Source organism: Atta colombica, unplaced genomic scaffold, assembly GCF_001594045.1.
Source record: "Atta colombica isolate Treedump-2 unplaced genomic scaffold, Acol1.0 scaffold120, whole genome shotgun sequence".
In the NCBI taxonomy this organism is placed as follows: Eukaryota; Metazoa; Arthropoda; class Insecta; order Hymenoptera; family Formicidae; genus Atta; species Atta colombica.
Genome location: NW_017259207.1, coordinates 503,277 through 518,050, shown reverse-complemented (window position 1 = coordinate 518,050; position 14,774 = coordinate 503,277). Strand labels below are relative to the sequence as shown.

Here is a 14,774-nt window from a genome sequence, read left to right as displayed (position 1 = left end):
TATATATATATACACACTCTAAAAAATATGAATGTGGATTTACTCATGCGGTGTTTATATATAATTCTCATCGAGAATATTCTCTCTGTTGATATAAACCAACATGGTGTAGAAGATGTAACACGGTGAGAATTATATCACCCTTGATATTAACTCCATATTTACGCGGAAAGAACAATTTTATCAAAATGTCTAAAAATTTAGATAAATATAGATCTGAAAATAATTTTTGTTGGTCCATTAAAATAATTATGTAGGAATCTCAAGCGTGATAATGCTGCAAAAAGTTTTTATATTTCAGTAACTACTTTGAACATACATAATTATTTTGATAGTGCAATAAAATTATTTCCAGATTCGTATCTAGCTAAATTTTAGATATTTCAGTAAAATCATTCTTTCTATGCTTGTTTTAAAGTGCGAGCAAATAAATTCGCGAAACAAAGGATGTTGCGATAAATATTCGGCAAAGACGACAAATTTTTACAAATCTTAGTATTAATATAAATACCAACAGATGAATTTCTTATCAATACGTGAGAATTATATTTAACACCCTCAGTATTAAATCCACACTTATTTTTTAGAGTGCAGACTAATAAATTCGTAAATTCATGAGACAGAAGAATAGGTACTCCGGCAAATAGGTGCTTCGGTGGAGAAGACAAATCTTCACAGCTACAACGATCGTCAACGGCAAATGCGGTGAGACTAATTTTCAGTACTGCGCGCTCGTCTGGCTCTACGATATATGTGTACGCGCCGGGAACCGACAGACACCAACTTCCGGTGGAGTTAATGTAGCAGCAACGCGTAACTCGATTTCACGGAGTTGCTCGAACGCGTTCGATGCGGCGCGGCGATCCCCGGGACCTCCCGGGTACACGATCCTGTTCCCTGAAACCGGATCTAGATCTTGGATCCCGAAACGTGACTGAAAACTCTCGGATAAAGTCCGAGAATCGGGGCAAACCCGCGCGCATGTCGAAAATCAGGCGACGCAAACTTTTGCGGAACAACTGTCGCAAAATTTCATTGATTCCGCTCCCGTTCGCGATTCGAATGGTAAATTGGGAAAATTTGCTTACCCCGCTTCGTTAGGATAGCCAAAGTTCGCATCCTACGCAAACGTCATCGACAGAATTTAATTTTCGTAATATCGCGAACTTGTATCATTTATTTGAAAATTGTGAGAAATAGAAATGGAATAGAATAAAATGCATGAAATAAAATGAATAAATTTCTTCACAAAAACCCATAAAAAGAGGATGACGATTTATTGGTTATATACTTTCTAAATTCTTAGTAGAGTGGAATCTCACTCTAAAAACTTTTAAAGATTGTAAATTCTGGAAGAGTGGCAGAATTTTTCTTTAAGAGTGAGACTCTCATTCTTTAGAATAAGATTCTGTCTCCAAAGAATTTAAAAAGCGCCGGGAATAATTTTGAAAAAATTTGTTTTAGCTTTCAATTATTAATCTAATTCTGTATGAAAATTTATATAATAAAATTATCCAAAACGTCAGGCAATATGCTTAAAATTTTTTTAATTTTCTACGCCACAATGTAGCTTGTTTTCGCAAATTTCATGAATATATATGAATATATGAAGTCATAACGTTCGTATACGCTGGTAGGGTTAATAAAAAAGTAATAACGTAATAGAGATGTAACACGCAAATAGCACGGGGTCGCGAAATAAATTGTCACCGTTACGGGAAGTATTAAGCCTTAAAACGTCGCAAGTTAGTTCGTCGGGAGTAACTTTAAAGAGGTACTAACGAAGTTTGCCGGTGAGTCCGCGGTTAGCATGGTGGATCAGAGCTTATGAATCACCGAAATGGCTGAGACTATCCAAAAAGCGACAAGAAAATCGTTGAACAAATTGAAATATTAAGAAAGAGATATTTTATCATTTTTTCTTTTTTATTCTCATTTCTCAATCTTTATCAAACCTTTCGGCATCGAATACAGCCTTTGTGGAGAGAAAAATGTTGCTAACATTGCCTAACACATTTAGCCTAACACATCGCCTCGCTGACATTTATTGATAGCACAATCGTAAAATATATTCCGTAAAGCCAACACAACGCCAGTGATGCTTAAGTCGCAGGAAAAAATCGGTCGACGAAGAATAATCCTGGTATATGCTCGGCTGCAATTGATGCTTCTAAAAAGAGTGCAAGCAGGACGACGATTTGTCGGCATACATAAAAATATCTGGAGCGCGAAAAACCAGAAGCCGCATGCATTCGCGGATGCGAAAGCAGCTACGGGTATTAAAATGAACGAACGTTGATCTTTACCGGATTGTTTTTAATGAATGCTTTAAGCGTGAAGAGCGGTCGTTCGAATCACGAGTAATCTGCTTGGAAATGACCATAGTCGCTAAATTCGTTACACGTTTTGTAGAGGCAATAGATCCAAACTACGTCGTACGGTGCACACGACCGAAAGACTTATTTGCATGCCATGTAACGTAGCTATGGCAGGCAAACGGAATATACTCGTCATTCATATGCATATATCAGAACGAGCTACCTTATCGTGCTTTGCCAATTAACCACCGACTCCCACCACCCACACTATCTCTTAACTAGCGATTCCTCGCCGTAACCCTTCCCCCAAGCTTTGGCAAACGACGAAAATTCGTCGGTAGTTTCGCGAAATCGACACCGGAGCTATCTCGGCTCTTAAACACGCATTACATCAGCTGAATATGTATGAGAAGATCAATCAAGGAACGAAGTTTAAAAACACAGGATGCCTTTCCAATTACTAATTGTACCGCTTAAAACCGCTATTCGGGAGCTCAAGTTTAGTAACATTTATATGAAAAGAACAATTTTACTAAAAGATTCTAAAATTTTACTAAATCAGAAAATAATTATGTTGGAAATTAAAAAATGATGAGCAATATTATAAAAAATTTTAATCTGGAAATCAATTTGTGTTTCCAATGAACCTTGATAGCCCAAAATTATTTTTTAATCCGTATCCAGCCGAATTTTTCTTACAATAAAAAATTTGTATCTTCCAGAGCAACCAATTTAAGCTTTTAACAAAATTATTTTTACGGCCCAACAAAATTATTTTCAGACCGATATCCAGCAAAAGAAAGATTTTTCAATTCGTTCTTCTCATGTAGAAAATGCCAGGCACTCATCTCTTCTACGGCAATGTATTGACGCAATAATTATAAACTGCTATTAATCATCGTTGCAAATTTAATAATCATTATCTTATATGATTGAATTTGATTGAATACTGAATAGACCAGTTTATATAATAGATTACTGCATCGCACCCAATCTTCCGTTTCCCGAGCTTCCATTTTCGCTTCCGCATTTTTCTTCCACTTTTAACTTTTACTTGCTTTCAATCAATCATTTTACACGGTATACATTTATAGCCGCTAAATGTCGAACTATCAATACGAAGCCCACGATTCGTGTATCTGCGTACGAGAAATATGCCATCGATAACCAATCGTCATCGCGAAAAAACGATAACGATAATTGTGAGATAAAATTGACATCGTTTCACCGAAATTGGATATGTAACTAAATTACACCGAAATTGTAGGAACGTCGACTACAATAGACATTTATATATAGTTTGCCGCGTAAAATCCTTTAGAGAAATTCCCTATTATTTCTTATTTTATCGCCGAGTGAAATTGTTTTGCAATTTTCGCGTTTTCGCAAATGCAGAAATTTTGATATTATATATAAGTCAAAATTATCGGATATATCTCGCCTCTTAGGCACATCCTCCATCCTCCGTTGAATATGTATGAGGAGTCTACGAAAATGTACTTTAATAGTATGAAAATACCGTCATAATTATTACTACACTACGTTTTCGCTGAATAGCATAGTATATGCGTCGTTGTAAATCGCACGTTAAATAATCCCTCTAATATTTTCAGAATTCAATTAAATCTGAATTTTCATAATTCGTAATCGTAAAATAATAATTATTAAATTTACTAATTAATTAGTTAATTTATTTTTAATGATAATTTATAATAACATGCAACCTTAAAGTCGCCATTTGTTGTTTGTGCGATAAAGAAGATGTCTGCTTTTTTTCCCTATGTTACGATTAATATTTTTGCAATCTTATTGACTGTGATTCTAGACATTAATTACGTACATTCATATTGCTTTGATTTGGAGATATCTTATATATATTATTTTAAAATTACTGACACTACTATATATTTCTCGCTACTGAAGAATTGATTTCTGAATGGACCTCATTGGCATTTACGTTGACTATCTGTTAATAACCTAAGCAGAACAACAAGTCATTATGATATCAAAATGACTCCAAAATGATCATTAAAAATCATTTTTCAATCATTCATTTCGATTCATTTAAATAGCAGTTTGATGTTATCATGACTTGTTGTTCTGCTTGGGTAAGGAGTATTATTATGATTGTATCTTTGCGTCGAAAATTGTAATGGAAAGTGAAATGAGGTTCTCATTCTTTCTTATAACCACATTAATTTCTTTATGATGTAGGACATATTAATTTATTTTTTAAGCTTATTAATTTTATACGGCTGAAGAGAGAGACTACTATATATAAGTAAATAGTAAACTTGAAACATTCTATATGTAAACAATTCTTCGTGAGAATAAATGTTATTATTGTCGGTCCTAATTTTTGTTCGTTTAATTTAATTGACCTTATATTTAAATTGTTGCTTTGCAATTACATTATAATTTTTAATGCAATCATAAATTCTCATTATAATGCGAGATAAAATTGTATTACAAGTTCTGACAAATATACGAATTGTGCAACCAAGACAAGTAAGTTAAGAATCTTACGACATAAGTAGTTCACTTTTTTTTATTCTACTCGTAGAGAATAAATTGTTGCGACTAAAACGAGTAAGTACACCGATTTTATCGCCATCGACGAATACAAACACGACTTTGGCTGGTGGCCAAATCCCGCGGGCACTTTTATGAATTACTAAAAATTTCCTATGTGTCGTTAATGGCCGTTCCGAAAAGTGTTTTAAGCCAAGCGACAATCGCATTGTCGTTTTCGCAGTCTAGTACCCGGTACGACAAAAGTAAATCATTGGACACACAAAGGGAGTACAATTTCGATTAAAGGATTAATGCAGAACTTGGAATTACACACATGAAATTATATGTGCTTTGCCAAAGTACATTTTACAGATACTCTCGTGCACTTCTCGAACGGTGCAACGCGAGTGTCTCGAGGCTGCGTGAGTGGTAGCCCACATGAAACAAAGGGCTTTACCGGCGTTTGGTCACACTATCCTGCATGGATGATCCAATGGACAAAAGGACTCGGTCTCTCTATGCACACAGGAAGTCTCATTGTATCTGTTTAGCCGACCAGAGTACACATGCATTTGCAGATGGCTTACTAACTCGAGCGGCCTACTGCTAAATTTATCCCTCTCAACACGAAATTATTTCCCTCCTTAGCAAACGTCCTTCTCTCGGAAATGAAGCATCCCGGAACGAGAGACAATAGCAGCTAACCAGCATTAATTTAAAGTGCGCAAAAGGACGCGATGTAGAGTGCCATCAACTTAACACTATAAATGCTTCAAAATGTTATGATCAACTAGAAGACAGAATTTACAGAAAGGCAAAAAAAGTTTGGCCACAAAATTTTGTGTTTATCAAACCATATATTGTATCAAACCATATATTTATAAAAGAAATAAACTCTAAATTACATAGTTACACTTTATTAAATAAATATTAATATCTTCAATTCATTAACTGATGATCAGTCATTATGATGGAAACTTTTTGATGCAGTCTTTTTGGTACTTAATTGATAACAAATATTTCAAAGTTTTTTTTAAATATATATTACTATCCAGGTTGCAAGCTGATGTTCATTATCATTTTGATGTCAAAATGACGTCTTTAATGTCATGTTGGCATCAAAATAACTTGAATAATTTGACAAACCCAAAAACTTTATAGCCAAATTTTTTGTCATCCTAATAATTAAAAAATGTTTCAAACTATTTGTAGCATGAAGTTGATCGCAATCGCAGTTTGCATATCTGCTTCGATAATAAAATCGTCCGATTTGCCATAAAACTATAAGCACGCACTCAGCCGCTGTCGGGCAGAATAGCGCACAAAATTTAAATCAAGTCGGACATTCGCACGTTGCTAATACTCGCATATTCTAGAAACGATCGAACTATCACTCGTACCGGATGGGGAAACATGCGGAGGAGTACGCCCGGTGTTGGTACGCGAATGCTCGTTTGGTTATCTAATTCTGCTGGAAGTTAGGCACCTATCGCGCCGCATGCAAAGTGCATTTGAGAGGGTATGGTGTGGTTAGTTACAAACGTACGGCAGATCCATCGCTGATTCGAGGCAGATTTGTTAGAGTAACAATCCACGCGTACGACCACACGGCCAACGCGCGCCACCCTGTTGTCGGTATATATATATATATATATACCGAGCACCAGAAATTCCTTTACGTCAAACTATGCTGTTGTCTGCTGACTTGCGATTAGAGTAAATTCCGGAAATACAAAGAATATTTGGCGTCTCGGCATGAGAGGAGCTAATTTATCTTGCGCTAAATACGCACTAAGAAAAATGGTGATTGGATTAAAATAATTTTAGTGGAAATTAATAACGAATTAGAATTTTCTGATTAAATCTACTAGAATTCTAGTTGAGATAACTAGAATTCTAATTGATATAATTATTCTGATATAAAAATAAGAATTTTAATAGAAATATTTATCAGAAATATTGTATCAATTAGAGAATTCCAGTTACCTTTATTAGAATTCAAATAAATTTAATCAGAAAATTCTGATTTGTCCATTTTTCAACTAGAAATTTTTTTCAGTGTGTCAATATATGTTTCTTGTACAATTAGATAACTTTTGCTTTACCGCCGAAAATTTCAACAATACGAAAAAAGATATGAATGATTTTTATTAATGCGAATGTGTGCTTCTTTCGTTTGATTGAATTAACAATTTCACAGGAATTAAGCGAGATTCGATACTAACAAGAATTGATTGATTTAGAATAATATAGAACTTTTGAAATAGTTTAACAATGAGATTAAAATCCATTTCTGTCTGTCACCGGATGTATAAATTATCAGGAAAAGATATTTGAATATCTGCATTCGCACAACGTGTGAATGAGAAACGCGTTCTTCGAAAGCGAGAGAATTGCTTTATCATTTAATGCATATGCAACATCAATTTGAATGACGGAAGCGTGTGTCAGAATGCATCAACCATACGCATTAACAAAAATACAGATACAGTAATGCCCGAATGTATGCAAAGTAGATTAAGTATACAGAAACTCACTATTATATAAATAAATCTGGATGCTTAAAACGCTTATAATGCAATATTCTAAGTTTCAATTATGATATCTTTAATATATGTATTTCTTTTTCCCCTTGAAGAATATATATTGGAAAATTAAAAACTTTATTATATCTATATATTAAAAAAATTAAAAACTTAAATATAATGTAAATTGCTAATATAATCATTCAAAATTTTATATTATTGATAAATCTCTGTTTACAAATAGATTATATTTTTTATTTATTATAGAAATAGATTTATATGCAATAGATTATTTATACTTTAAAATAATGACAATCGAAATTTTATGATTAGTTTTCAGCACACAAAAATAATCTGCTCTTACATTTTAATATTGCAAATAAATAACCCATATTTCAAGTTATATAATTAATAACACACATTCCACATCGTGTAATTATGAATCCGGGTTAATTGTCGATGTTCTCGTCCGATTTAATTTCCGATATCTGTCACGCAAATTTCTGATTCGTGAATTTTATGTACATATAATACATATTATGCAAATTCGGGCATCACTCTAGGTAACAAATTCTAGGTAATAAATTCACTCACCATGTTGCATTGGCATCATGCTGTATATTGCATCTGAAACAATTTTATACGATCATTAATTATAATTTAACACTTATTTTTTTTTGTATGCAATAACAGATTATTCTATTTTATTTTAATTTCACTTTTTCAATTTTATTCTAAAAATTGTTAATGTATACAATTTATTTACTGAGTAAAAATAAAAATTATATTTTCACTTATTTTTACTTAATTTATTTCCAATTTAATTAATTTTCTAATAATTGTAATCAAGAAACTCTCTGATCTTTGAAATTATTTATATATTGCATAAGCATCAACGACAAAATTAATTGCCTCTAGCAATTAATTTAGAAACAAAGTAAATTTATTTACCAGCCAATGATCGTTGCTCGGCGTCGCCCGCTTCTGCATCCAAGTCGACTCCTGAAGATCAAGACACTGCCATTTTTTGAAACATTCACGGAAATGTATCGATTGATAAAACGTGACTAATTATGATTATGCGAGAAAACTATTAACGACACACTCCCGAATCTCAATACTATACATTTTCGATACTTCCGATTTTAGATACTCTGGTTTTTTCGACACTCCCGATTCTCAATATTGAACATTTTTTTCCGATATTCCCGATTTTTGACACTCCCCATATCCACTCGCGACTTTTACTTCTCAATCCGCATCCGCCAGTGGCATCTAAAAAAATTAACGCATACCAATGATAATCATAGAATATAACCACACGAAGAGAATAATATGAGATGTACGAAGGAAATTAAACTATAATGGCGTGTTGAAGTATAACGAAAGAACGGTCATCACATGGAGTATCATTGTAGATAATTGTTGATTTAACCTTCTCACCACCTCCGATATTGATAAAATTAGGATTATTCGACGCATTTTCACGAAATAAACGAATCCGGCAACAAAAGTATTCGCTCTACGCCGCGAACCGAGATATTATTGTTAAAGTCAGACAGATATCAAATTAGGAAATCTATCACATCAAAGGACATGTAAAGCTAGAAACATAAGTCACATAGTGTCTTTCTATTTCAATTACACAAATTCTCTACTTTAAAACAAAAATTCTCTGCTTGCTTTTCTAACCTGAATAGATCGAATCGTCAACTTTAATACCTCGATTCACATGATTTTTGTCAGATTCGATCATTTTATGCAAAAACGCGTCGAATGAGCCTAACTTTATCGGACGCTAAACTCAACAATTACTCGAAATACTCTGATCTTTCGGCATTCCCGATTCTCAATACTCACCGACATTTCCAATTTTCAACACTCTCGATTGCTTCCGAAATCCACTCACGACTTTGAAGGGCATTCTACAATGCATTGCAAACAACCATTGTCAGTTGAAACATTTATTAGAAGCATAAATAATACTATTAATTCGCGCTTCTAATTGATTGTCGCGACAAACGTTTCAACTGGCAACGGGTGTGTGCAACGCACATTGTAGAATGTCCTTCACTCCTCGTTTCGCATCCGCCAACCAAGGTATCTACAAAATTAACACACACGACTTAAAACTACACGCGAAGCGTACGAAAGAAATTAGACTAATGGCGTATTAGAGATTAGAGTAATGAGAGAAACATACACAGTTATAATCACAATTGAATATCGTGTACACTATTAACGTTCGTAGTAACGATAGGTATGCTACAGGGATTATTGCCCATACACGAGAGATTCGTATGGCGTTCGTTCGATACGAAAAGATACGCACAATTGCGCGCGCGGTCACCCACCTGCGACGTTCGTATGAGGAATGCGGTCGGTGGCCGGCGGGTAGCGGAGTGGGGTGACACGACGTGGCACGGCGTGACGTAGCGTGAGGTGTTTACATAGGAGCTTGCGACCTTGGACGGTTTGGACGGCTTAACGGTTTTTTGGTCTAACATCGATACCCAACTTTTTACAATGCTTTTCCAACGTTCTTTACATTCTTATAATTATTTTATTAATAAAGGTAAATATATTCACACATACATATATCATTCTCCAATTATATTTTCTATTCAACCCTTCATATTAGGGTTTTTTTTTTACCTAAGCGAAATTTCACTCTCAAATTTCTTAGCATAAATTTCAATCTTTACTAAATAAAATTCTAACATTTGAATTAAATAATTATTTCTCAAAGTAGCAGAGATGAAAAATCATCCAGAATTTTCGTAGATTTTTTTTTTGAAAACTTAGAATAGTCAAAAAAATTTAAGTTGGACGAAAAAGATCTAGCGTGTCTACGAAGTAAGTAAAATATGCGTATCTAATACGAAGTAATATGTGTGTTTGACTGGTGCTTTCGATTATAAAACAAGTTTTTATAACACGTTCATTTTTATGAAAGTTTTAAACAATTTAATTGAATATGTTCAAATAAATTAACAATTTAAAAAATTCAGTATGATGTTACATAGTGTAGTGAGATTTTTTAATTCTTAGTACACACATTAGTTTTGGATACATCATCCGGTCATTCACTTCTTGGTTTAATTTTCATCACTTTTACAAGTATATATATTTACAAGTATAAATTATTAAACAATTTCTTCATTTTGACATCTTTAGAAAGTATTTGTGCAATTATATATTCAATTATAAATTCAATTATTATAATAACAAATTGTAAATTGTTGTAACTAATTATAGTTAACGAAATCAGAAAAATGCACTGTTTCATATAAAAATATAAAATTCTGAAACAAAAATGTTTAAAAGAAAAGTATGGTTCAGTATCTTAAAATTGACATTCCAAATTACAAGAAAAAAAAAAAGAAAAATTCAAGTGTCGGCCAATTATATCCCAATTGAAATCACTATATTGGCAGTATATTATATACTATTTATTGTTAATTTATATGTATGAAGAACATTATGAATATAAATTTATTATTATTTATTCATAATTTTTTTCTAAAAAAGAGTAACTGTTTCAAAATAATTATTAAACAGAATACTGAACAGAAGCACTTTAAATAGCTTGTTATAGCAATACTTCTAAAAAATAAAAATTTTAATTACTATAATACTTTTTTATCATGGCTTTTCGGTAGAATTGTATTTAAAGATTCATAAAGAATATGTTATGGAAAAAAAGTTGAATAGTATCTAAATAACTATTGCTAGTTTTAAAACGAATATTAACCGAAATATTAAATAAAAGCTTGTTAAATAATTTATTGTGATAACATTTCAAAAAAGAAATTTATTTAATAATATAATACTTATGGGTTTTCGCATATTTAATGTAATCGCATATTTAAAGGTCCATAAAAAATAGTTACGAAAACAGAAAAAAAAATCTTAAATGTTAAATTTAAATATCCATAACTGTTTGGTTTCAAAACAAATATTAAACGGAATATTGAACAGAAGCATATTGAATAATTTATTACGATGATGATGTTTCTAAAGATTTTATTTAATATAACGCTTTTTTATTATAGGTTTTCAATGGAATTGACTATTTAATAGTTAAAAAAAATATTAAACAATATCCATTCAAAATAATATTTTATGTTTCTTTGCCACCAGAAAGTGTAAAAGTACATTATAATAATATCTATAGATAGTCCGACAAATGTTATTCATTAATTTATATTTCAGAATATGTATAATTACAACAAATATACAACAAAACAACATCAATTATTCTAATAAAGTATTATTTCTGTTACCAACAATATGCAATACTTATTTAAAATCATAAAAAACAATATAAAATATTATTCAAACAATTATGAATGATAATGTACTTATATCCATAATCACTGTCAGTTAATCATTGTTCTACATTTTATTTAACCTTTATAAGCTATCTTTTTACAAAAATTTTTTGGATAAATATAAAAGTTGAATTCTAGAACAATAACACAGCGTGAAAATGAAATAAAAGGTTTAAAAAATATATATCCAAGTAAACAACTTTGAAGGAAAAAACCAAAAAAAAAAATTTTTTTCACTGAATTTTTAATTCAAAATTCCTAGTTTTTTTTCTGATCATTTTCATTTCTAGGAAACACGCAGTTATAGATAACAAAAACAGATCACGTGTAACGCGCTACGTATCGGGCAAACCGTTATCGCAGTTATACGTATGTACCTCTTCGAATTGACCGAACGTATTTCAACCTCGTGCCGAGTGAACGATTGCTGCAACAATTAGTGCGCGTAATGAACGTGCGTCTCTTCCGATACTATACGCCGCGATGTCCAAGCTTTCTTCATCCGTTCATGAGAGAAATATTGATTGATCAGATAACTAGTGATACGTAATATGTAATATATCCCTTTCTGCGAACGCGCGCCACGTTATACGTTCAAACATTGAAACATTTGTCACAAAAGCAAATAAAATGAATTAAATGGATAAAGCTTATATTGTTAATTTATAATATCATTATTTTATGTTCATTAATATGGAAATATTAATATGAAAATCAGAATAGTATTGATTTTGTAGTTACGAAAATTGAATGAAATTTATTCAAACATTGTCGATAAATATTATACATATATATAATTGTATTCTATTTTATCAATAATTAATTTTTCATATGTTATAAGTTAAAAGTTTAAAGTTAATAAATATTGTTGTTAATATATAAAATAAAAAGATATATTTTGTAATAAAAAATATATTGAGATTAAAAAATATATTGAGATTTTTTTATTATTATGTTTTTCGCCGTCATTTTATAAAGAATGATCTTTCTTTTAAAATCTTTCAATTATGCGATATAGACTCCCGTACTAATCATGTGGAAAATTGAATTCCGATGAAATGAGTTAGTTTTCGCATATAATGTAATTGAACAAAAGATATAAGAGACACAAGACTTTAATTATAATGTTTCAAAGGTGTTGTGTAAGCACAAATTTTACATCTTTAATAGATCTTTAATCATAGCCCAAAAATTATCCATTATTGAGTCTTGTATAGCATCTTTTGATCAACATGTTATAGTTACACGATAAGCTACATTACATATGAAAACTAATTACCTTATTTCGCCAGAATTCAATTTTCCACATAGTTAATGCGAGATCCTGTATTTGTACATATTAAATATCAAAAATTCCATTTTTTGATAAAATATATAATAAATATTTATTTCAAAATAAAGTTTAAACGTATCCAACACGTCAGAGAGAATTAAATTCATGTTTCATCTCAACAAGAATGCAAATACACTCTTGTTTCCGTGAAGCATCCTCTGTATAACTTCGCGGAAAATAAGTTTGACACAGCTACCGAGTCCACCTCAAGTTGGACATCAGATAATGCTGTTATAAAGGCTAAACTTTGGCTATCTGAGAGTTTGTTCGACTATATTGTAGAACAAAATTACAGGACATCGAATATTCTCGTTTTGAAGTATGATTAACACCAGAAGTAATTAAGCTTAAACTATAAATTCAAACAAGCAATGAGAAATGAAATGAATGCATCTTGCACAAGTTATAAAACTTTTAACAAATAGTAGCTGAAATATTCTGCTAACATCCAAGTTTTTAACTGATTCTTTTAAGAAATCGTGACACTCGTGGTGCTTTGTCTTTTCGTCGGAGGATCACGAGCATTCATGTAAAACAACTTTATTGGAAAAGTATTTGGAAGTTCCGCGCACGGAAATACATATATTTCACATCACATGTGCCTGAAGAATGTATATTCTATCCGAATAATTTATCCAACTGTTTTAGTAGCACGTCATGTTTAGCTTAAAAAGGATAGGAAAGTCACGGGCGGCGTGTATGCATATATCAATCGATATTTCGCATTTTCTTTCAGACACAACGACCTACCCTGGAATATACGGAAGTTTCTGAAGAACCAACTAAGGGAGTTCAGGTTTGATGACTTAAGTGACATTCATCCCTGGTCACGGAGCGCCTGGAGCCACACAGATCTCAAGAGATTGAGGCAAGGCATGGTTGCAGCGCAGGTGAGTATTAATAATAAGTGTTCGTCAAAGTTATTGCTGCGGTCAAAGTTTGATCTATCGCGGTACTGATTGAATATGCAAAAAATTTTTCGTCGAATAATATGCTCTCTCTATACAATTAATTAATTGTCGATATTTACGTTGAATCGATTGGTTCAATTTTTAGAAATGAAATCTAATAAAAAATTTGTTGAATAATTTAATTTTTGCAAAAATATTTCATGAAAAAATAAAATAGAATCTTTTTACTTCCAGAAAATAAACAAGAATATTGTAAAACTCTTAAGAAGATTATTAGAAAGCTGCTTGTAAATGTGATTTCTTGAATGTTAATTGCTTGATCAGGTTTTCATTGCTTTAATTATATACGTATTAATGTTTCTATTGTTTTTTAAAGCTATGACTTCATGTTAGAGATTTTGCATAAAATTTGTGAATAATTTATAATTAATTATTGTTCAGTGAAAATACACGTCGTACTGCACTGAAAGAAAAGTGTTTGATTTATGACTATAATTATATGATACAATAATGGTTATTACTGCTATAATATGTTAATAATAATAATAATATGTTAATAATAATAATTATTTACAATTCTGTACACAAAAATATGTATAATTGGATCCGAAAATAGCTATATAATTTATGTTTTTTTTATTAATATACTGAATAATAACTGTAATAATAATTACATTATTATTGTTATTAATATTATAACAGGAATAACTATAAAAATGAAGCTTCTAATCGTAATTACTTTATCATGCAATTATAATTACAAACACCAAACACTTTTCTCACAAATTCCATCACGGGAAATAAAGTAACTAAATAAAAAAAGAAATAACATTGTTGCG

At 31.4% G+C, this 14,774-nt stretch overlaps 1 protein-coding gene across 1 annotated transcript in view; it reads left to right on the top strand.

Moving 5' to 3' along the window:
* The window catches only part of LOC108694579 (dipeptidase 1), a 108,228-nt gene that overhangs the window by 10,247 nt on the left and 83,207 nt on the right, over positions 1–14,774 (top strand). Inside the window, exon 2 of the mRNA XM_018204152.1 lies at positions 13,761–13,914. Within this exon, the coding sequence (XP_018059641.1) occupies positions 13,761–13,914 (154 nt within the window). The remainder of the gene's footprint in view (positions 1–13,760; positions 13,915–14,774) is intronic.